This window comes from Macaca nemestrina, unplaced genomic scaffold, assembly GCF_043159975.1.
Source record: "Macaca nemestrina isolate mMacNem1 unplaced genomic scaffold, mMacNem.hap1 Scaffold_86, whole genome shotgun sequence".
NCBI classification, from domain to species: domain Eukaryota; kingdom Metazoa; phylum Chordata; class Mammalia; order Primates; family Cercopithecidae; genus Macaca; species Macaca nemestrina.
The window spans coordinates 100821-126778 of record NW_027257877.1 but is presented as its reverse complement, the minus strand read 5'-3'; the positions used below and the strand labels follow the sequence as shown (position 1 = coordinate 126778).

Here is a 25958-nt window from a genome sequence, read left to right as displayed (position 1 = left end):
GACTATGAGAAATACATCTGTCTTTTCACAAAACTGCCTGTGGCAGCCCAACCAGAGCCATGTACCATCTTTGGTTCTCAGAAATTCCACTTGGTTTTATGCTCCTGGATTTTAGGAGGCCCCTGGATGACCAGCATGTGGCTAAAGTTAGAGAAGGAGTTACCTGTGTAAGAGAGCCCCACACATCTCTGAGCGGACACTGTACAGCCCATGAAATATTGGGTGTAGTATCATCGTCTCTTCCCTAGGATATTAAGAACAATGTCACAGGAGGGGTGTACAGCCACAGCCCCTGCGTTACTGGGAGCAATAGCATCTTCTCCCTCTCTCAATACAAGGAACAATATCCCAGGGTGGGTGTACATCCCCTGTGATATTGGGCGTAATGTCATCGTCTCCCAATGTGGATATTGGGCATAGTGTCACAGGGGAGTGTATACCTTCTTCGTTATCGGGAATAATATCCTCTCCCCTCAGGATTGTAGGCAAAATATCGAAGGGGTTTTACAACTCGTGAGATATGGGCAGTAATATCATCCTCTCCCCACCTAGATGTTAGGAACTCTATCACAGGCAGCTGTACATTTCTTGCGATATTGGGAGTCATATCATCCTCTCCCATCACGGATATTAAGAACAATATTACAAAAGAAGTATACGCCCCTTGCCATATTGAGAGTAATATGCTCTCCCCTTCAGGATATTAGGAACAATATCGCAGGAGGTGTGTACAACCCCTGTGATATTGGGAGTAATATCATCCTCTCTCCCTGAATGTAAGAAACAATATCACAGGAGGATGTACACCCCCTGTGATATTGGGAGTCATATCATTTTCTCTCCCTCTGGATATTCGAAACAGTATCACAGTGGGTGTGTACACCCTCTGCGATATTGCCACTAGTATCATCGTCTCCCTCCCAGGATAGAGGGAACCTGCGATATTGGGAGTGATATCATCCTCTCCCTCCCTGGATATTAGGAACAATATCACTAGGGAGTGTACACCTCCTGCAATATGGAGACTAATATCATCCTCTCACCCCCTGGATATTAGGAACCATATCATAGGGGTGGTGTACACCCCCTGTGAAATCAGAAGAAATATCATCCTCTCCACCTTTGGATGTTAGGGACAATATCACGGGGGAGGTCTATGCCCCCTGCCATATTGGGAGTCGTATCATCCTCTCCCACCCAGGATATAAGGAACAAGACGACCGAAGGGATGTACACCCACTGCCATAGTTTCAATAATGTCATCCTCTACCCCCTGGCTGTTAGGAATAACATCATAGTGGGGTGTACACTTTCTTCGATATTGGGAGTGATATCATCCTCTCCCCGCCGGATATCACGAACAAGTCTATTAATTATTAATAAGTATAAGAAAAATTAAGAGTAATCATCAATATTAATAATCACAATAAAGATAGTAATATACTAGTTAAAAATGTTAATGATTAGCATTAATAATCAATAGTAATATCACCATTAATAAAATAATGATATCAGCAATTAATGTTACTTAATACTAAGTGATGGTAATAAAACAATATTAACAATTATTTTAAGCATGCATAATCATATATTTAAAATAATTATCCATAATAACGGTATCCTATTAATAGTATCATTGATAATTGTTAATATCAATCATGGATGTTCAATAATCATATTATTACTCCTAATACCACAGGGGGTGTACACCTACCTGTGATGTTGTTCCTAATATCCAGGGACAGAGAGCATGGGATGTTGTTCCTAATTATCAAGGAGGGGAGAGTGTAATATTACTCCCAATATGACAGGGTGTGTACATCCCCCCCAAGGCATTGTTCTTGCCATTCAAGACAAGAGAGGATGACATGACTCCAGATATCGAAGAAAGTGCAAACCCACGTGTGATCTTCTTTCTAATATCCAGAAAGGAAGAAGAGGATAGTAATCCTTATATGGCAGGAGGGGTACACTCACTCTGATATTTTTCCAAATATGCCGGGAAAAGGATAATTGCATTCCCAATATCGCACCAAGGGTTGTACACCCCGTGTGAGATGGTCCTTCATAATGTTTCAAGGTGGGAGGGATGATATTATGACCTATATGGCAGAAAGTGTACACCCCCCAGGATATTGTTCCCATGATCCTGGAGGGAAGGGGATGATATTACTTTAAATGTTACAGAAGGTGTACACGCCCCCAGTGATATTGTTTCTCATTTCCACGTGGGAGAGGAGGATATGACACCCAATAATGCAGGGAGTAGAAACAATCCTGGGATATTCTTCTTAACATTCAGGGAGGAAGAGGATGATATTACTCCCAATACAGACGGGTGTACACCCTCTGACGGTGTACACACAGAGTATACACCCATCTGTGAAAGAGTTCATAATTTCCAGAGGGGGAGATGATATTACTCACAATATCAAACAGGCTGTGAGTCCACCATGGCCCCTAATAGCCAGCGGGAGGAGAAGGGGTGGCTATTAGTCCCCACCTTGTGGGGGGTGCCTCACCCCCCTGCGAGGTGACTTCTAATAGCCAGAGGGGGAGAGGGGGTGGCGATTAGTCCCCACCTCGCGGGGGGTGCCTCACTGCCCTGCGATGTGGCTCTTAATATCCGGGGGGGGAGAGGGAGTGGCTATTAGTCTTCACATCATGGGGGAGGTCCTAAAATAAAATATATGTTAACTATTTAAAGGTGTGAATTTTATTACATATAGAAAAATATGTGTTTAGTGTACGAATGTGTGCATTTATGTCAAATACATGAAAACACATAATCCAGGTGTTTCAGTTCATACCACTGTAGAGACTTTTCGGTTTCTTTTCATACAACTGCCCAACTGGGGCCCAGAACCAACACCCACCAGCTGTGTCACTGCATCTATTGTTTTACTGTCACACACCGGCCCTACCCCACCAAAAAAAAAAAAAGCCATGGCACTTAATAAAAAATTAATTTTACAACATTATTAGAGATGACTTGTAGTCCTCTTTGAAGAGACTGCAGCATGTGAAGGATTTCAAATACAACTGTGTTCTGAGTCTCCTGATCTAAGGACCTGTCCGCACTGGTGGCTTTAGCAGTGCTTCATGCAAACTTCCAGAAGGCATGTGTGTCATGTCTAAGAGCAAACTAGAGTTCACGCCTCAGCACTGTGTGCCTCTTCTTTCTTCCGTCCCACAGGCACCGTCTTCGCCCAGGGAGCTGGTGCTGTGCTCTGAGGCTCTGTCCCACCAGTCCCTGCCAAGTCCCTGGTGCCACTGTGGAGAACCAGCCTCCGTCTGTCAAAGTGTGTTGTGCAGAAAACAACTCATCCAAATCTGTTTAAAAACCACACATTTGCGACGCCTATAGGACTCAGAAGGTGGAGGCAGACAGGTAGAGGCAGCTGCCATGGGGGCTGAAGATCAAGCCGGTCTGTCTGGTGACTGATGGGCACTGTCTGCAGTGACCCACTGCACATTTAGCGAGGCTGTCTGGCCCCTCACCTCTGCCAAGCCTCCACCCATCGAGTCTGGCCTGGATTCTCACACGCCTGCACAGCCTTCATCTGGTTCATAACTCAGCTCACAAAGGGCCCCATACAAAGGCCCCCGGACCGCGGCAAGGACGGCGGTGGTCACACCTGTGGCCATTTATCCTCTCTACATCTAGCTCCTCTTCCTGAGGCAACAGCACCTCCGAAGTCACAGCCTGGCCTTCCAACTCTCCCCCGTGCCGGGCTTCTTGGCATGTTGCTCTGCTGCACACACCTCAGCAAATACTGCTGATCAGCCAGAATCACCCAGAAATCTCTTAACCTTGATTCTGACTGCTTTTATAATTTGTAGTATCTGTACTTCTGGTGTGATTTGAGGAACAACAAATTTTAATATTAGAGAAGATGTGGTTTTTATTCCCTCCTTTCTACTTGCAACCTTGAAAATTCAAGTAGCAGCAAGGTTTGTTGAGAGTAACTTCCACCAAATAGAACCTATTACAAAGGTACTACAGAGTGTCAAATAACCACATAGATGTAAAATAGACATGCAGACACAGATATAAAATCCAATGATTAAACCAAACTGAGAAATGCTTGCCAGTTTGATAGGACTTCTGAAACTTGACAAAAATGTTGGCTAAGGGATACAAGATGCTACGAGATGAGTGAAATGTTTGGCCTAGAACCACAGGCTCTCTCCTCTTTACAGCAGAAAATCCATAAGGAAGCCAAATCTGAAAGAACCAGGTACCATTGAATGGCATAATCAGTCGTCCTTCCCATCCCTGGGGCCATCTGCGGTGAGTGCAGCCAGTCGTTCACCAACATCCATCATCCATCCTCCAGGCCATGGCTACACTTTACTCCCAGGCTCCCTGTCATTATGTAGATTAGGTAAATCATGGCCACTCTCGCCTTAACCCTCCCCCGCCAGCATGGCAATCACCCAGTCCCAACCACAGCAAGGACAGCCGTGTCCGTGGGAACACAGAGCAGGAGTCTGAAAGGAACCTGGATCTCTGAATACCTCATGGAGCAGTCACCAGCCTGGAACATCCTCCCTGACAGGTTTGCAAGACAGAAAAACTCCTTGGTTCCTCAAGCTACAATACTGCAGAGTCTCAGGTCACAGCATCCTTACCTACCCTCGTCAGGAACCGTTCATGCTCATCAAGACATGAGAACAAAACTGCAGTGGCACAGTCACACATACCCAGAAAGCAGACCACCTGCTGCTCACATTCATCGTATTAACACTAAAAAGCCACCTCGGTGGATATCCTGGATGTGGACACTCGGCGGCTTTTTGCTGGAGATGTGCTTTGTGCATTTATCGCACGACCATCTTGGCATCAGGAGCTGCTGCGCAGATGGCAGCTGTGCACGTCACAGGGAGTCTTACTCGCTGGAATCTCAGCCTGCTCCCAGCATCAGCTCCCACAGGGTCCTCTCCTCTGGGAGCGCGTGCTTGGACGCCACAGTGTCCTGTGGATCCACACAACCACGCTGTCCTCCCTGGCCACTGTGCCTGTCCACTGTGTCCACACAGGCCTCCCTGTCCACTGTGCTTGTCGCGGCTCCGATAGTCCTCCCTGTCTACCTGTTGGGGTTCGGAGAGGCCTCCTTGTCCGCCTGCGAGTCCCGTGCACTGCAAGAGTATGCCATTCCAAGGCTGCTCGATGAGGCTTCACACGGGGGCATTGTATTTCATTCACTGCTAGGTTCTACACTGACTTTTATGACTCCGGGGAAGGACTAAGACTTAAATAGAACAGCGGCTAGGTGATACAAACCGCCGCTGTAATCAGAACATAACAAGACCAGGCCACAGGAAGGAAGAAGCAGCCCTCGGCCACAGCCTGTTACCAAGTCGCTGACATCTCTGTCCAACATGGATAAAAAGACCCTCTTTCCTCCGAAGTCTAAAGCAACATACCGGCCCATCTGACAGTAATTCTGTTGTACATTTAACTTCTTCTTGCTTTTCTAAGTGACTGTTCACGGTCTTAACACCTGTGCAAGAATTTCTCAGTTGCTGAACCACTGTTAGTTATTCAGCAGATAAAATGGCAGCAGATTGTACCCCAGGAAGAAACACACCCAGTCACGGGCACAGAACGGGACATCAGCACAAACCGTTTCCCAGAAAAAAAACACATCTCTGCTTTGGGACGTACCATTCCCGGTCTCCATGAGCTCGGCGTTGCAGTACTTGGGCGCTGTCCGGGACCCCGTGGAACCCTGTGGTCGCTCCATCTGTATGGAGTGCTCTGAGGTGTACGTGGTTACATCAGGAGGTGCAGAATGATTATCTGTAAAGAAGCACATCATGAGTGTTTCTGGTGGTTGTGGCGTTTGTTCTGCAGGTTGAGCAAGCCATAGCTCAGGAAGAGACCGGAGCGCGGTCTGGGGGTGCCGTGAGAAGCCAAAGCCGATCTCAGCCACGTCTGCCACACACATCCGGCACAAAGGGGGACCCCAGCATAACTCATGTTGCCGAAAATGGAGCAGAGTTTAGTGAAACCTCAATTTCCTAATAGGAGCCACGTCAGCGGCGTTTTAACTAGAATAACGTTAGACCGGCAATGGCAGGGTGCCAGGAAGCGTGTGTGTGTTCATGGAAGGGTCCCGTTTCCTGTCGGCCACCGTCCACACAGCCCAGGGCTTTACTCGCGCTTTGGAGCCCAGGGCCTGGAAATGGAAACCCAGCTCTGGAAACTTCTGGGGATTTGGGGATGTCCCTTAAGCTCTCCATGCCTCAGTTTCTTCATCAAATGGGAATAGTAATGGCTATGACCATGTAGGGTCTGGGGGGGGGGTTGGCCAGTGTGACTATGTTGTGACTGGACTCCTTAGAACACTCACACGCACACGTGGTCACAGATGCTAAGTTCTCATTCACAGGCTTCTGATTATCTCAGAAGGTCAAATGCACATCTGACTTTTTACTTCTCTTCTTTTGCCACACAAAATATTTCTCCTCTTCAAGTTTCATTATTTTGTCACGGCTTTTCCAGCCGCCACCCCCGGCCGGCTTTTCCAAAAAATTCCCAAACTTATAGAAAATTTCCAGATAGTCTAGGAGGATTATCTTTGTGCCCAATTAGAAATTACCGGAACGCGATCACCCTAGAGTTACATTTGGGTCACACTGAGCCCTGATGTACGTGAGTTAGGAGCCCCTCATAGTTTGGATACATTAATTCTTTGTACTAAAACTTCCTCCAGTATTGAAAGGGTAAACCCACAAAGGGAGGCCCAAGTGCAGTGATTCATTTATTCAAAAATATGTGTTTTCCTTGGTAAGATTCTGTGCATTTTCTTAAAATTGAATAAGATCTGAGGATACAAATGCTTCCACCAAGTGGCAGAGGTGGTGTCTGGCCTCCCCGTTCTCGTCTGGCAGAGCCTCGGCCACTATCCTGCGATCCAATATACACATGGAATTTTATTATGGAAAAATATGTAACAGTCACACATTTCTGTTCAATGTTTAGCCTACTGTGATTTCAAGTAGGGCTATTAATTCACATAAACGAGTGTACATGTTCCTGAAACTGTGTCAAACTGAAGTTTAATACTGCTTTTCATTTGAGTACTACTTCGCAAACTTTTAAAGAGTATTTCTGTTTTCTCCTTTATACTCACAACAGTTGAGAGAGAAAAATTATTTTTTTCAATTTTTTTCCCCTCACTCAAAGCCTAAAGCAGGAGAAGGGACTTCAAGATCCCAGCAGCAGTTATTGGGAAAAGTGAGACAGACCCAGCTCTCCTGACAGCAAACTCCTGTTCCAGACAGAAAACAGCTGACGCTTTCAGTGTCAGTGAGCACCGAAGGGGCTGGGACCCAAGTCAATCCTAAACGCCTCTGGGTGTCAAGGAGTCAGTGATCTAGAAGTGAACATTCTGGGGTTCTGGGGTGTCTGTGGGCTATCTGATCACACATGACGTCCACCTGCTTCCCACTGAGGGTTTTGCAGAGATCAGGCTTTCCTGTGGTAGCTGGTGCCGGGAGGGTCTGAGCCTGTGGCTCGTGCTCCGTTATCGGCGACGTGGTACACAGTCGTCTCCGGTTACTGCTTTAATAGAGACACACACCAAATCCTATTCAACCCAAGTCCCATACTTGATGGAAAACATTTACTCCTGAACCATTCAAAGGCAGAGCGACGCGAGGCTCATCGTGGCTCCCCCACGCGTCGACTCTACCTCTATTAATTCTCACTTCACTCCTTTTCCACGACATCTTCAAACGTTGTGGGGCAGTGATCCTAACTTCGTTCTTTTTCTAATACAGAGGATCTCCCTTGTCATAGAACCTACACAAAACAGTGCGCCACGCCCAAGAAATCTGAACACCTGTGGCAGACAGCAGCGTAAAGCGGCCGTGCTTAAAGCCCTCATTTCCTTAAATGACTCCCGTGGTCAGGAGAAGCACACTTTAAAACCCTGTCCTGTTGACTGGGACTGTTAAGGTTTCACGCAGAAGCATAAGTGAGAAGAAAAGTTGGAAGCGGATATGGCTGCAGGATTCCCCAGGAACACAAAAGGACTTATAAGCAGAAGGCCCCTGGAATTCGGATATGGCTGCGGGATTCCCCAGTAATAAGGCCCCTGGAATTCCAGCTGTGGGAGGGACCTGGGCATGAGAAGCAGTAAAGCATCTTCCGGAAACAATCCAACCAAAGCACCCCAGGGGCCAGAGGGGCTCTGCGCTCTTTCCACTAAGGGATTCCACAGCCACGATGCAAACAGAGAAAAACGTGCACACGCAAAGGCATTTAGACAACAGGCACAGAAAGACACTGTGAAGCGTGCTCACCCATGTGGGTCTGGGCCATGACATCCGCCACCCTGTTGGCAGCTCTGCTGTCCCCGCTCTGCGTAGAGGACGAGGAGGTGGTGGACGTGGTGGAGCCGTGGATGGCCTGACTGATCCAGTGCTCCATGTTGATGCTGCCCTGGCTGGAGGTCGGGGTGCCCTGGGAGTCCCCCTGCAATGAGCCTTCATCTTCGGAGCCAGAAGAGGTATCTGTGTAAGAAGAAAGGCGATTTGCTGCATATTGCAGCAAAAACATGCACCACAATCTCAGTCCCTCCAACACAGATCTACTTCACCCAAGTCTGAACAGTTGTTTAATGACTTTTTGCCGTAGACACTCTTGAGAATTTAAACCACTTTTCAGATAATGAGCCATTTATTTTAGCATAATGAATTTTTCTTCTAAAGCACCTTATACAAACATGCTATAAGATGTTTGATACTGTCATCTCAAAGATGCACTGACACATTTCCTCTACACAGCAGTTTGGGAAGAAACCAAGTGTTTTCTTGTGTCAGTCAGAAAGAGAGAGGGCAAGGGGAGGCGGAGGGCCTGTGCGGCTCTCAGGAGTCTCAGTGTGACTATGTTTAGCCCTGGTTAGTCCTGAGATGCTCTTCTGGGCTCTGATTTATTTCTACGTTGGTGTTTGTGTTATATACCCTTGCAGGTGATTTTTGCATCTGTGTGTTAGTTACCCATACCGCTGATTTATTTCTACATCGGTGTATTAGATACCCATGCAGGTGATTTCTGCGTCTGTGTGTTAGTTACCCATACAACTGATTTCTTTCTATGTCAGTGTGTTAGATACCCATACAGCTGATTTATTTCTACGTTGGTGTGTTAGATACCCATGCAGCTGATTTATTTCTACATCAGTGTGTCAGATACCCATGCAGGTGATTTCTGTGTCGGTGTGTTCGATACCCATGAGGGTGATGGATTTCTACCTCGGTGTGTTCGATACCCATGCAGCTCTCTAAGGATCAAGACGCTGGTGATGGTAACAGGAGAGAAAGCAGAATGTGCCTCACATGGAGCGGCCTCTCCACCTCCCCGTTTTCCTCCGGGACACACGACAAACCCTCATGTCACATTTTGCACACAAATCTAATCACCTTTACAGTATTCGTTTCTTATACATTCTCATTATTGATTTTTCTATCTGTACAAATTGGATATCTTGGATTATGATAAAATGCATCCATTTTTTCACTATAATTCAGGAGAACATTTTTCATTTAATAACTTTTCATGCAGTACCAAGGTTTTTGAGAATACATTGCTGGTGTATTTGTTAAACTTCAACGTAAGAATGACACTCAGAATCCTACCTACAGGTGAGTGATGGGAGGCGCCGGCTCAGGTGAGCAGCTCCAGATCATTGGGTGAGAGGAGGAGTCACAGCAAATAATCTTAAGACACAGGATTGCTTCTTAAAAGACAATAATAGCAAACAATATTCACACTTATTACCACTGTCACACGACTTATGCTGTCTGGGAATTTTTTTAAAAGTTTACTTGTTAGACAAGCAACAATATTAGGAGCCTGAAAATTCTCTATCATCTTGCTTCTTTTTTCTTTTGAGACAGAGTCTTGCTCTGTTGCCCAGGGTGGGGTGCAGTGGCATGATCTCAGCTCACAGTAACCTCTCACTCCCAAGCTCAAGCGATTCTCCTGCCTCAGCCTCCCAAATAGCTGAGATTACAGGCACGTGCCACCATGCCTGGCTCATTTTTGTGTTTTTAGGAGAAATGGGGTTTCAGCATGTTGGCCAGGCTGGTCTCGATCTCCTGACCTTGTGACCTCATGATCGGCCTGCCTCGCCCTCCCAAAGTGCTGGGATTACAGGCGTGAGCCACTGCGCCTGGCCCACCCTGCCTTTTAAGAAAACTTACACAATTTATATAAAAGAAAAAGTAAAACTGACACAGCCTTGAGACTTTTGAGAAAGGTACACAACCAGGTGTCCATATGCAGCACAACCATCTCCCCAGAACGTCTTCTCACAACCCTTTCCAATCTTTCATTCCTCACTCCCACCTACCTTTTCCAAGAAACCTGCAGAATAATGTGATATAGACACTCGACAGAATAGCAGCAAACCAAGCAAGCAGCATATGAAATGGATGATACAGCATGACCAGTGGTGACTAGAATTACACACCATGGGGACAGGAAGTCAGGTTGATTTAACATTCAAAACTGAATTAATGTCATACACCATATAGAATTACGGAGTAGAACCGCATGTTAACCTTAGGAGACATAGAGAAGTACTGACAAATTCAAGAGAATGAAACTGAACAAACCAGGAATAGAAGGCAATTTCCTCAACCTGCTAAAGTACATTCGTGAAAAGCCACAGCTAACATTGTATTTAATGGTAAACACTAGAATGCGTTTTCCCTAAGATGGAGAACAAGACAAAGATGTCCCCTCTTGCCACTTTTATTCAACGTTATCTGGCAGGTTCTAGCTGGTGAAATAAATTAACAAGTTTAGTAATGAAGACATCCAGATTAGAAAGGAAGGAATAAAAGTGTCTTTATTCATAGATGACATCACCTTGGGATGTAGAAAATGGCAAGAAGTACACCAAACATGTTTTGCATTACTAAAACAAAGTTTGATGGGATCATAGGACACAAGATAAAGATATACATATACTAGAAATAACCTGAAAATAAAGAAAATCGTTCCATTCACAATAGCCTCAAAAGCAGAAGACACTCAGCTGAACTTCTAACAAAAAGGTGCAGAATGTGTACAATGGCAACTATAAAACATTACTGAGAGACATTAAGGATCCAAATAAATGGAAACTAAATAAATGGAGATAGATTCAAGATCGTGAATTGGAAAACTCAGCATTATCAAGACAATTCTTCCCAAACTGTTCCATTAATTCAAGGCACTGCCTAATAAAATCCCAGAAGGCTGTGTGTGAAATGGAAAGCTTATTCTCAATTTTATCTGGAAATACAAAGGACCTACAATAGCCAAAATAAATTTAAAAACGGGAAACAATGTTGGAAGACTTCACTATCTGATTTCAAAACTTTACATAAAGTCATAGTTTTTAAGGCAGTGGTATTAGCACAAAAATAGACACATACATCAAAGGAACAGAATTAAATTGAGAAATAAAGCCTTGTATTTATGGTTAATTTATTTTTGACAAAGGTCTCAAGACAATTCAGTAAGAGAAAGGTAGTTTGTTTTTTCAACAAATGTTGCTGCGGCAACTGAGTACCCACACACCAAAAAGAAAAACCGTGGGGGAAAAAGTCCCCCAAACCAAACCAAAACAAACAAAAATCCCACTTAGATCGCTACTGCACACACAAAAATTAACTCCAAATGAGTCACAGACCAAAATGAAAGAACAGTAAGACCATGAGACTACTAAAACTTCCAAAAACACAATCCATAGAAATTAGTGAAATAGACTTCATTAAAATAGAAAACTAGTAAGTTTTAAAAGATGATTATCTCCCTATAGCTAATGTAACAAATTACTTTGATCTTAGTGGCTTATAACAAGACACGAATCTATTATCCTATTGATGGAGAAGTCAGAAGTGTAAAATCTAAGTGTCAGCAGAACTACATTCCTTCTGGAGGCTTCAAATGAGAATCCATTTCTTTACCTTTCCCAACTTCTAGAGGCCACATGTGTCCCTGACTCCTGGCCCCTCTTCATCTTTAAAGTGCATCACTCCAGTCTCCAGTTCTTTTCTCTTGTAAGGACCTTCTTGATTACAGTGGGTCTACCTACTTAAACCAGGATAAAGGTCCCATCTCAAGATCTTAAATTAATCGAATTAATCAGCTGCAAAATCCCTTTTAACCACTTCAGACAACAGGTTCATAAGTTCTGAGGAATAGGACCTGGGTATCTTGGGGGAAGGGCTTTGTTCTGTCTGCTACATAATAGATTGTTCTTTCACTGAGAAACGTTACATCTGTAAAACTCTTATATTCAGATTACATAAGGCACCTGTAACCCATAAGACGACAACCAACACATTTAAAACCTGAGCAAAAAATCTGAACATTTTGCCAACATATACAAATGGCTATGAATAGGAATTAGCACATTAAAAGCTAATAAGCACGTTAAAAATGCTTAGCATCATTCATTGTTGCAAAGTAAATACACAATGATATACCATTTCACATCAATTAGAATGGCAGAAATAAAAATAACAGTAACTATTGCTGGTGATGATGTGGAGAAACTGGAATGCACATATGCTGCTGGTGGAAGTGTGAAATGGTGCAGTTATTTTGTAAATAATTTGGCAGTTTTTAAAAAGCTAAACCTAAACTTACAATAAGAGTCAATCATGCTACTTGGCATCCACTTAAGATAAAGGAAATTATATGCATACACAAAGATATATACATAAATGTCGACGACAGCTTAATACTGGAAACAACCAACTGGTAAATGAATAAACAGAATGTGTCATATCTATCAAATAGAATATAAATAAATAATAAGGAATAAACTACTGGTACATGGTACAGCAAGGACTTCAAAACAGGTAAAGGAGGCATAGAGAATTGTGTACATTGTATGATTTTATATCATAAAATTATAAGATCATAAAAAAACCAAAAACCATAAAATCATAGACTAAAATATTCTATGATATTATTTTCTAGAAAATTTAGAGTGCACTGTTATGATTTCTAGGGTTCTTTTTCGTAGAGCTAACCTTTCATCTGATATCCTTTGCAATCAGCCAAGTACATTCTTTAGCACGTTTATAGTGTATTTCTGCTGATAACACATTCTCTCAGCTTTCATATTTGGGAATGTGTTGTTTCACCCCTGTTTATAAAGGAGATTTTCCCTGGATATGAGTTGACAGGCCTTTCTCCTGCTTTTAGTGCTTTAAAAAATGTCTTTCCATGGTCTTCTGGTCTCCACTGTATCTTCACAGAAGTCACGCGTTGTTCAAATGCTTCTCTGGTGTGTAACTTCTCTTTTTCTTCTGAGTCCTTTCAGGATCTCCTCTTAATCTTGGGATTTCAGTACTTTGGCTATCATGAACTTGGATGTGATTCTTGTCATACTTGTTCTGCTTGGAATTCACTGAACTTCTCGGGGCCGGACACAGGTGTTGGACATCAATCTGAGAAAACTCTGACTCCTTTTTTCAAAGGTCCCTGCTCTTCTCTCTCTTTTCCTTCTTGTATTACAAGTATATTGACATATCACAGGATCTTGAGGTTCTGTTGGCTTTCCTTTCATTTTGTTTCTCTGGGCTTTACTTTGGTTAATTCCTTTTCATCTGCCTTCGAGCCCACAGACTTCCTCTTCCTTCTCCAACCTGTTAAGCCTATCAGCGCAACTTCATCTCAGTGTCATATTTTCCAGCTTTATAGTGATGTCTCATGTATTCCCTATATATGCACAGCATCTCCTGTCATCGATATTGCCTACCAGACTGGTACATTTGTCACAACTGATACTTCTACAGCAAAACATCATTACCACTCCAACTCCATCATTCACATCAGGGTTCATTCTTGGTGTTGTACAATATATGGCTCTGGACAAATGTATAACATGTATCCACCATTACAGTATCATACAGAGATCACATGATACTAAAAATTCTCCTGCTCTGCCTATTCATCCCTGCCTCCCCCCGGCCCCTGGCAACCACTGATCTTCTTTACAGTCTCCATAGTCTTGCCTTTTCTAGGATGTTGTAAAGCTGGAATCATACAACAACCTTTTCAGATTGCTTCTTTCACTTAGCAATATGCCCTTTAAGTTTCCTCCGTGTCTTTTTATGGATAGCTCTTTCATTTTCAGCCTCATATAATATCCCATTGTCTGGATGTACCACAGCTCACTTATACATTCACCTACTGAGGGGCATTTTGGTTGCTTCCAAGTTTTGACAACTATGAATAAGGCTGCTCTAAATATCTACTTGCAGGCTTTTTGTGTAGACATAAGTTTTCAACTCCTTTGAGCAAATGCCAAGGAGTGTAATTGCTTTATCATATGGTAAGAGTATATTTAGTTTTGTAAGAAACCACCAATCTGTCTTCCTAAAGGCTGTTCTATTTTGCATTAAGACCCGCAATGAATGAGAGAGAATTCCCACAGCTCCACATCTTCACAGGCTTTGGTGTTGATAGTGTTCTGGATTCTGGTGTAGTGATATCTTACTGTTGCTTTCATCTGCATTTCTCTATGACACATGATGTGAAGCATGATTTCATACATCGATGCCATCTCTATATCTTCTTAGATGAGGCATCTGTTAGTCTTTGACCCATTAATGTGATGAATTACGTTAATTGGCTTTTCAATGTTAAACCAGCTTTGGATATGTGAAATTCCATGTGGTTTTAGTGCACAATTTTTGTTAGATTTAATTTGCTAATATTTTATTGAAGATTACTGCATCTATGTTCATGAGAGATGTTCTGTAGTTTTCTTGTAATATTTTGTTATTAAAATGGTATTTGGTATTAAAATGATGCTGGCTCTATAGAATGAGTTAAGAAGTATTCCTCAGCCTCTATGTTCTGAAAGAGATTGTAGATAATTGGTATAATTTCTTCTTAGATGTTTGGTAGAATTCACCAGTGAACCCACCTGGGCCTGGCACTTCCTGTTTTGAAAAGTTATTAACCACTGATTCAATTTAACAGATACAGGTCCATACAGATCGTTTCTTCTTGTTCAAATTTTGGCAGATTCTGTCTTTAAAGAAATTGGTTCATTTCATCCACGTTATCAAATTTGTGGCCATAGAGTTGTTCATAATATTTATTATCCTTTTAATGTCCATGGGATCTGTAGTTATGTTCCTTATTTCATTTCTGATATTGGTAATTTATCTGCTGTATTTCTTTTTCTTGTTAGAGGCTGACAGATTTTCTCTCAAAGAACCAGGTTTTGGTTTCATTGATTTTTCTCTACTGATATTCTGTTTTCAACGTATTGATTTCTGCTCTTTCATTATTTGTCTCCTGCTTAGAATTTAATTTGATGTTGTTTTTCTCGTTTTCGAAGGTGGAAGCTGATTAATTTTAGATCTTGTTTTTTTTAACGTATGCATTTAAATCTATAAATTTCCCTATAAACATTACTGTCATTGCAGCTCACAAATTTTAAGAAGTTTTCATTTTCATTTACTTCAAAAATTCGAAGAAATCTTCAGATTTTTTCCTTGAACAATGTGTTATGTATAAGTGTATTGTTTAATATCCTAATATATTTTCCAGTCATCTATTATTGATTTCTACTTTACTGTGGTTGAGAACACACTTGTTTGATTCCTATTCTTTTAAATTTGTTAAGGTGTTTTTTATGGACCACAACATGGTATGTCTTGGTGAATGTTCTGTATTCTGTTGTTGTTGGAGGAAATAGTCTATAAACGTCAGTTATATACAGTTGACTGAGGATGCCGATTTCAATTTTGTCCTGATTTTCTGGCTACTGAATTGGTCCATTTCTGATAAAGGGGTGTTAACCTCTGCAACTATACTAGTGGGTTAATTACTTCTCCTTGAAGTGTATCGGTTTTTGCTTTGGCATTCTGATGCTTTGTTAGCAAAAATACATTTCAGGATTGTTACATCTTCTTGGAGAATTGACCCCTTTATTACGTAATAATCATCTCTGGTAACTTTCCTTGATGTAAAGCCAACTCTGTCTGAAATTAATATCACCACTTCCATTTTTCAAAATGAGTGTTGGCCGGGTACGGTGGCTCATGCCTGTAATCCCAGCACTTTAGGAGGCCAAGGCGGGATGATCACCTGAGGTCAGGAGTTCAAGACCGGCCTGGCCAACATGGTGAAATCCCGTCTGTACCAAAATAGAAAAAAAAAAAAAAAAATTACCCGGGCATGACGACAAATGCCTGTAATCCCAGCTACTCGGGAGGCTGAGGGAGAATCACTTGAACCTGGGAGGCAGAGGTTGCAGTGAGATGAGATCAGGCCATTGCACACCAAAAAATTAGTGTTAACATTTATATCTTTTTCCATCCCTTTACTGTTGATCTATATGTAGGTCTTTATATCTAAAGTGGATTTCTTATAGACAATATATAGTTCGGCGCATTTGGACTGACATTGAAAGTAATGATATACAGTTGAATTAACATCTACCATATTTGTTACTATTTTCTATTTGTTGCCCTTGTTCTTTGTTTTTGTCTTTCACTTTTTTTTCCTTGTGGTCTTAATTGAGAGCATTTTCTATTATTTATTTTCTTAGCATATCAGTTCTTTTTTTTTTTTTTTTAAATGGCTGCCTTGGAATTTGCAATATAAATTTACAAGTAACCCAAGTCCACTTTCAAACGACACTACACTGGTTTCTTGATAATGCAAGCACACTATAATAACAAAATAATCCTAATTCCTAATTGCTCTGTCCCATCCCTTGGGTATCACTGCTCTCATTCATTTCACTTATATTTAAGTGTGTGTATATGACATATTTACTGTCACTATTATGAATGAACTGTTATGTTAGATCTATTAAGAAAAATGAAAGATTTTCTTCTACCTTCACTATTTCTTCTTTAATGCTTTTTGTTTTTCTATTTATTTTTTTAAACAGACAAGGTCTTTCTCTGTTGCCCAGGCTGGAGTGGAGCAGCATCATTATAGCTCACCACAGCCTTGAACGGGATCCTGGGCTCAAGAAGTGACCCATCTCAGCCTCTCAAAGTAGCTGGCACTATAGGTGTTGGCCACCACGTTTGGCTTTTTTTTAATGAGACAGAGTCTCACTACGTTGCCCAGGCTGGTCTCAACTAAGCGGCCTCCAGCTGTACTCCCATCTTTGCCTCCCAGAGTGTTAGGATGACAGGTGTGAGCCCTGTAAACAGACTGTGCTCTTCCTTTCTTTGTGCACAGCTGAGTTACTGACCTCTACTATTTTCTCTAAAGAACTTTGAACATTTTTTGCAAGGCAGGTCTACTGGCAACAAATTTTGCAATTTTTGTCGGAGAAGGTCTTTACTTTTTCTTCACTTTTGAAAGATAATTTCACAGAGTATAGACTTCTAGGTTAATGGAATTTTTTTCCTCTCAATAGTTTAAATACTTCACTCCACTTCTTGCTTTCATGGTGTTTGAGGGGAAGTTGAATATAATTCTTATCTTTGATCTTCCATAGGGAAGGAGATTACTCCGGTTTGCTTTTTAATCTTTGATTCACCATAGTTTGAATATTTTATGCCCAAGTAGAGTTTATTTTTGTTTTGTTTTTGTCGTCGTCGTTTTTACATTTATCCTTCTTGGTGTTTCTTGAGCTTCCTGGATCTATGGTTTGGTGTCTGGCATTAATCTGAGGAAATTCAGCTATTACTGTTACAAATAGTTCTTCTGTTCCTCTTTCTTCCCCCTTGTATTACCGTTATGCATATTTTATGCCTCTGTGGAAGTCCCATAGTGCTTGGATACTCTGTTCTTTTTTGCTTTTCAGTTCTGGAGGTTGGAGTTGGGTATTTCCCTTTCCACCAGGTCAGAAGGCTCTGATAAAATCCCACCTGGTTAGTCTCTAGTTAACAAGCTTCTCTGGAAGGTAGACCTAGTGAAGAGTGCACCTACATATTGAAAAATGATTCCTATTCTCTTTCCCCTGTAGTAAGTATGAGGTGATTTTTCTCTGATGTTTACTTCAAGAACCTGGTTGAGCTTCTGATGATACAACTCACAAAAGCATGAGACCCATATGCACAGGCCTCCCGGAGGTTTTAACTCTCAGATGTGGCCACACCTCACTGTAGCAATTTGTCAATTCCAGTTCAGGTTTTCCAATCCCAGCGTGGGTTCCTTGGAGCATTGTGCTCCAGTGTATGGTAATTCTCCGCTTTACCTGTCCAGCCAATCTGGGGACAGTGGCTTGCCTGTGACCTCACGTCTCTTGCACGTTTAAGAAGAACTGCTGATTTTTCAGTTTGCTCAGCTTTTTACCTGTGAGGAGGGAGTGACAATTCTCAAGATTATCGTGTACGGAACCTGAAATTCCCCAACTCCATTATAGTAAAAAGTGTCTTCCCTTCCTCTGGCCCAAGAATTAAAATATTTTCGTTCTTTGACACATTGTAATTTGATTCCCTAAATATTTATAATTGTAGATTTAAAAACTCGGTCTTCTGCTGGATCAGACATCTAGACAGGCACTTTCCAACAGAATTATGAGAGTCCTGTTATAGAACTTGAAACCTTCCTTGTAGCCTCATATAAATATATAAACAGGTACAATTAATTTTACTAGTATATTTTTAACTCAAAATGCTCATACTATACTTTCAATAAGAAATACAAATAGGCCGGGTGAGGTGGCTCACATCTGTAATCCCAGCACTTTGGGAGGCTGAGGCGGGTGGATCACGAGATCAGGAGATCGAGACCATTCTGGCTAACACGGTGAAACCCCGTCTCTACTAAAAATACAAAAAATTAGCCAGACGTGGCAGCGGGCAGCTACTTGGGAGGCTGAGGCAGGAGAATGGCATGAACCCGGGAGGCAGAGATTGCAGTGAGCCGAGATCGCGCCACTGCACTCTAGCCTGGGCAACAGAGCGAGACTCCATCTCAAAAAAAAAAAAATACAAATACAATATTTTCTATTTTTTATATTAACTGGCATGTCTTTCACGCAGCAAATCCACTTCAGACCGGGCGCACTTCATGTGCTCAGCCGCCGCATGTGGTGAGTGACAGAGACCATCCTGCATGGGTGTGCACTTTTTACTGCCTCTTTCTTGACCACAGATTCTACCTCCTGTTTCTCTGTGTATGCAGTGATTATTTGCTGAGTATTACACATTGTAGGTAACATGTTGAGCACACTCAGGATCCCTAACCTTCCTCTGAAGGTTTCCAGCTCTTGTTTTAGTAGGTAGCACAGGCACTGCTGGGTCATTGTGACATGGGCAGGCTTGGATTGATTCGCTGCTGGTGTGGATCTGTGGAGAGCTCCAATCCTGCACCCACTCCGATCTCCCCCTCCTGGATGTGGTAGGGTGGCCATGATCCGCTCACACCTGAGCTCCTTCCGAGCTCTGCATTCTGGACTTGATAGGATGGCCCTGCTCCACCCACACCTGAGCTCTCGGCGCCACAGTCTGCAGGTGTTCTCCAGAGGGCAAGTGTACTGTGGGTGCGTCTCATTCATTCTCCTGCCCTCGCCCTCAGGTTCTGGCTGGCACAGCTCTTGTCACAGACTAAAAACAGCCACCTCATTCGGTTTGTGCAGTTTTACAGTTGTTTACGGCAGATGTGTGATTTGGGTCCCTGTTCTCTGATCATGGCTAGAAATTTTGGCAAATGATTCTTATATCTTTACATTTGAAAACTAAAGGCAAGTTTCACCCAAAGAATATTAGTGTTGCGACAATCCTAATGAGTGTTTCTCCAGAAACTATAATCCAGGTCAGCAGTCCGTCATTTCATAGAAGATAAACTTCAAGAACATTCTCTGAAGGGCAATGAAACTCAGTAAGATCTTACCACTGTTACCAACAACTAAGAAAAGTAGGTAGGAAATGCAGCTAAGATTTTGATCGAGTAAGTACGGCAATAAACATGCAAACTATCGCTAAGCACAATATAGGGTGGGAGTAAAAAATTTTTATGATATTGACATTTATGATTTTACAAAACTGCCCCATGTGATAACAAGAGGACTCCTGATGGAAATTTACAAAGGATGCTTTATGGTTTATATAAAAATGTTAGTCAAATCCAAATATTTCACAAAAATAACATTTCAAATAGTATTCTTTTATATTTTGTAGACATCTGTACAGTGAGGTTATTCATCACGCATGACCCAGTAACATTTCTTAGCGGTTGGATTCAATACGAGAAATAAGCAAATAACCGCACTGCTTCTTCCATTTCAAAGTAATTTATCTTATAAAAAGTGGTGAAGAAAAATGCCCGTTGCCTTACATACTGGTTAGTGCCAAAAATTTGGTTTAAAATATTTCAAGTGGTTTATCCTTTTACGTCCATGTTGTTAGTTACACAAAGAACACATACAAATGCAATTTTTTTACCATAAGTTTTTGCAAATTATAACCATAAACTAAAGAAACAGGATTAAGCATATTATTTTTTGAGATAGGGTCTAGCTCTGTTGCCCAGGCTGGAGTGCAGTGGCATGATCACGGCTCACCGCAGCCTCAACCTCCCCTGGCCCAGGTGATTCTCCCACCCCAGCCTCCTGAGCAGCTGGGACCACAGGCACACACCACCATGCCCGGCTGATTTCTGTATTTTTTGTAGGGAAGAGCTTTGGAATGTTGCCCAGGCTAGTCTCAAACGCCAGGACTCAAGCAATCTGCCTGCCTTGGCTTCCCAAAGTGCTGAGGTTACAGGCATGAGCCACCACGCCTGGCCTAATCCTTTCTAAAGACTCTCTATTTATTTTTCTTTTCTTTTTTTTTTTTTTGAGACGGAGTCTTTCTCTGTTGCTCAGGTTGGAGTGCAGTGGCCGGATCTCAGCTCACTGCAAGCTCCGCCTCCCGGGTTTACGCCATTCTCCTGCCTCAGCCTCCTGTGTAGCTGAGACTACAGGCGCCCGCCACCTCGTCCAGCTAGTTTTTTGTATTTTTTAGTAGAGACGGGGTTTTACCGTGTTAGCCAGGATGGTCTCGATCTCCTGACCTCGTGATCCACCCGTCTCAGCCTCCCAAAGTGCTAGGATTACAGGCTTGAGCCACTGCGCCCGACCTTATTGTTATATTTTTCTAATTGAGATGGGAGTCTTGCTCTGTTGCCCCGGCTGGAGTGCAGTGGTGGCATCTCAGCTGACAGCAACCTCTGCCTCCCGGGCTCAAGTGATTCTCCCACCTCAGCCTCCCAAGTAGCTGGGACTACAGGTGTACACCACCAGGCTCAGCTAATTTTTTGTGCTTTTGGTGGAGACAAGATGTACAAAAGGCATTTCTGTACATTTTGCCATGTTTTTCAGGCTGGCCTTGAACCCTTGGGCTCAAGCCATACACCTGCACTGGACTCCCACAGTGCTGGAGTTATAGGCATGAGCTACCGTGCCCAGCCCTTAATCATGTGCTGTGACTTAATATTAAAATAAAGAAAGGGAGGAGTCCAAGGGAGCACGTAGGCAGAAAGGGCTCCTTTGCCAACAACCTTGCTAGCATGGCATTCACTCCCTTGCCTGCTGGCATTGCGCTCTTTAGATGAAGAACACTTTATGTGTAAATGAAAAACAAGAACAACATAGGAACACCCTGTCTCTACAAAAACTTAAAACTTAGCTGGGTGTGGTGGTGAGCACCTGTGGTCCCAGCTGCTTGAGGCTGAAGTCGGAGGACCGCTTGAGCCCAGGTGGTCACAGCTGCAGTGAGCCAAGAGCTGCCATCATGATGCTGAATTCCAACCTTGGTGACAGAGCAAGACCTTGTCTCAAAACAAAAAGCAACGAAAACCCAAAATGATGCACTCTAAGTTCTGTCCTATAAATTCCACTACCTTCATTTGTAAAGGTACATAAAGGTGAAACTCAGGAGCTGCTTGTTGTAATGTGGACATACGCTTGATCTCAGCTCTGATCTGAAGCACATCCTTCTGTCTCACTGCTTCCCAAGTCTAAGCTAAACTTCAAAAGTAAAAATACTCCCCAAAATGTTGTACATTTTCAACTATTCATATTGTACCTTAAGTTTCTCTTGTATTGGAGGAAAAACACGGTGTCATTTAAAGTGATATGTAGCTTCAACGTGGGATGTAAGGTGATTCAAGTCCTTTGAGAAGACAAGCTTGTAACAATGACATGAATAATGTTGGAATCAAAATCACAGAAACTAAACACCAAATAACGTAGGTTCAATCTGTGTCTCTAACAAGTATCCGGATAACTAAACTTTCTGCTTTCCTTGGGTGTGAAGATCATGAAATGTAGTTTATAATTATTTGGGTAGAGAAAATAGAGAATTTGGGTAGTTATGTAAAATTCAAGATTAAAGAAAAGCGGTATTATATAGCAGAAATATAAATTGGCTATTACCTTCAGTAATTTAGATAAGGGGTTGGCAGGTCTGTGCATCAAATCTGGTTCACTGTGCTTGTAAATATAGTTTTATTGGTACTCAGCCATAGGCACTTGCTATCACCCATGGCTGAGGGCAGAGTTCAGTGGTTGTGAGAGACCTTATGGCCTGCAGGAACTAAAATACCAGCTGGCACCTTGCAGGCAAAGTTTATGACCTGATTCGGGTAGCTGCCTAAACTGTCCAATTCGCTTGTTCTAAAACAATCCAACAATACAGCACACGTATCTGAAGATTTGAGAACACGCATGCACCAGCCTAATCAGAAGAAAAGTCCAATTCCACCCAGAGGGCTACAACAAACTCTTCCCTTTTCCATACAAGGAATTAAATGAATAAAACTGTGTGAGATTTTACTGGTATGTATCATATGCACGAGTCTTGATGAAAAGTTAAAAACGTGTATTTATACAGATACATAATGTTACTTTTCCTTCCACGTTTAACTCATACACTGTTTTTGGAATTCTGGTTCACAAAATCTGCATTTCTGCACCATGATTTTGAAGGCAAAAACCCGAATGCTGAGCCAGTGGTCAATTCTGAGGCGCCCAGCATGTTCAGGAGGCAGTGTCAGGTAGCGTGTCCCTTACCTGGAGGGGTGTAGGCATCCATGGAGGTCTGCACAACCAGGGACCTGCGTTTGGAAGGCATAGGCACCGCCATCTTCCACTCTTTGTGTTTGGCCAGAGCTGCCTGGACAGCTTCCGTGTGGACGTCTGAAACGGAGAGAGCTCAGTCACTCAGGGCTCAGCTGAGGTCCCAGAGGCCAAGCTGTACCCTCCTCTCTGTCCCCGCAGCACGGTTCATCCACCTTCTCAAACTCACCAACAGATGGGTAGGTGAGGAAAGAAAATCAGTGTTTACAATTCCAGTAAAGACATTAAAATTTATTCACAGATTTTAATTATTCATTTTATTACTGCAGAATCCATGTCCACAAGCAAACACTGGCTGTAAACTGCGCTGAGATTTTTCTTTTTAGGGTGAATGGACCTTGATCTTTGGAGATTCTTTGTAGGTCACACGTTTGAGCCTCCAAATCCCTTTCACTGTACCACGGAGAGGCGTGCACACGCCTCGCACCCCAACTCACACAGCCACAGTCACAGCTCAGCTCAATACCAGCCATGGGCCAGGACTGTGTTGGCTATGGATAAGGTATGGCTGTGTCCCCACCCAAATTTCAACTTGAATTGTACCTCCCAGAATTCCCATGTGTTGTGGGAGCGACCTAGGGAGAGGTAATTGAATCACTGAGGCCCATCTTTCCTGTGCTATTCTTGTGATAGTGAATAAATCTCATGAGATCTCATGGTTTATCAGGGGTTTCCGCTTTTGCTTCTACCTCGTTTTCTCTTGCTGCTGACATGTAAGAAGTGCCTTTCGCTTCCCACCATGATTCTGAGGCCTCCCCACCATGTGGAACTGCAAGGCCAACTAAATCTTTTTCTTCCCTGTCCCGGGCATGTCTTTATCAGCAGCGTGAAAAGAGACTAAAACAACCATTAACACATTTTGTGGCTATTAACCCATTACATTAATTCCACACATTCACTGAATGCCTTCTCTGTAAGTCCCTACGGGTTGGGGTCGCAGTGGTGATAAGGCAGACAGTCTCATGGCATCTCACGCAGGCCACTTCTTAAGGGATGAGACAAGTGATAGATGGGCTAGAGAATTAAAGCAGAGACAGATGCAGCAGCAACTCCAAACTGTGAAGCCAGGGAAGAACCCTCTTAACACAGAATCAGAACAACAGAAATGAAACATACCAGCTGTCAAGACGAGAATCTTCGAGACACAGGCAAAAATCCGTTCAAAGGCCCTAAACTGTCAGTGAGAACGGTGTTAGCAGAATAAAAACACCACCAAAAATGGCCAGCGTGAGTGAAGACAGGTTGGGGCAGTTTTCTCTGAAGCTGCGAGAATAATCCCATGAAAGGGAATCGGACGTTGTTGGGGTCCGTGCCGGGGGTGGTGGAGAATGAAAGAACACACAAAAGACAGAGACACACAGAGAACATGGCAGCCGCACTCAGAGCCTCCGCCTCACTTTATTTATACTCCATAAACCCCACGTCAGCAGAAAGAATGCAATGCAAAACAAACTTTCTTTTCCCACATGTAACCTTCTACTCAGTTCCTTGTTTCTATGCTCTTCCTTATCTGCCTGCCTTCTTGGCGTCTACGGGAGTTCATTAAAAATTCAATTGGAGATACTGTCCTTGAGCCCTATCTATTCTCAGCATACTGTTTTCAAAGGCCCCTGCAGGACGTGGCTTTCTGGCTTAAACCCCCCAAGCTGCCACCTGAGACAGGACCAAGACCCTCAGCATCACGCCCACAAGCAGCTCATCACACTGCTTGGTCTTGGTCAGCCTTTGTGCACACTTCTCTCCCTAACTAAAGAGCCTGGTCATCTGGCCACTACTTCTAATTCCCAGGTCAAAAACCACTATGTGACTGACTTGGCTCATGGCCAAAAACTGAAGGGATCAATGAGGTGACAGTCCACTCACTTCCACAAATCGCTTTTTGTTTTGCATATTCTCCGTTTTAAACTTTTTGGATGTAATTTCAAACACACAGAAAATCTGCAAGACCAGCGTAGCGAATTCCCACATAACTTACCAGGCTCAACTTAGGCCCAACTGCTCCTATCTTACATCACTGCTTTCCACCCTCCCCCATGAATTTTCTAAGTCAAATGGAAATAAATTTCAGATACTATGTCCTTCCATACCTAAATGTTTCAATGTATTTCCTCAACACAAGGATATGCTCTCACATTCATTTTCCTCAAGATCGGGAAATTTAACTGTCATATACAAAGTTCACTTTCAAATGGTGTCAACTGTCTCCATAATTTTTTTACTTTGTCTTCCTCTTTTACGATCCAATCCAGGATCATGAATTGATTTGTCGTGTGATTTTTACCCGTCCAGAATCCAAGTTTCTCAGCTTTTGTGTTTCTTGAAATTGGAAATGTTAAAGAATACAGGTCAGTTATTTCACAGCTTGTCCTTTATTTTGGTATCTTCCGGACTAGACTCAAGAGTATGCATTTTAGCAGGGACACCGCAGAAGTCTGTCCTGTGTGACAATGTTAACATCGGCAACTCAGTGAAGGTGGTGCTTACGTGCCTCCAAAGCAAAGATGCTACTTCTCGCGTTGAAATTAAGATTTGGGAGGAGACACCCTGATACTATGTACATATTCTGTTTTCCATCAATTCTTCACTACTAGTTTTAGCATCCACTGATTTCCTGTCATTCCTTCTAAATCATTAGATCTTCCATATTCACTGAAAAATAATTACTCTATCTTTCAGCATTCATTTACCTATGTCCATATGTACTCATGGAGTCTGGCTTTTTGGGTTATGATTCATAGTTACAATTGTTTGTTCTGTTGCTCAACTGGTCCCAGATTTGACACCGGATTCCCCAGCCCTTAGACCAGGGCTCCTTCTAGTGAAGAACCGTGTTTGGAAGCTAAGAGTGGGCACCGGGTGCTGCTGGGCATTGCCAGCAAGTAGAACACACAACAC

General features: G+C 42.8%; 1 protein-coding gene across 3 annotated transcripts in view; it reads right to left on the bottom strand.

Moving 5' to 3' along the window:
- The window catches only part of LOC139361654 (disco-interacting protein 2 homolog C-like), a 117108-nt gene that overhangs the window by 7524 nt on the left and 83626 nt on the right, over window positions 1-25958 (bottom strand). For 2 of the 3 annotated variants that reach the window (XM_071090384.1, XM_071090383.1), the window contains exons 2-4: window positions 22998-23123; window positions 8317-8526; window positions 5672-5806 (exon numbers count right to left, since the gene is read on the bottom strand). In XM_071090384.1, coding sequence (XP_070946485.1) covers window positions 5672-5806; window positions 8317-8526; window positions 22998-23070 — 418 coding nt within the window. In that variant the 5' untranslated portion in view covers window positions 23071-23123. Of the gene's footprint in view, window positions 1-3964; window positions 4370-5671; window positions 5807-8316; window positions 8527-22997; window positions 23124-25958 lie in introns of those variants that run through there. The other variant, XM_071090385.1, reaches the window with a different exon arrangement.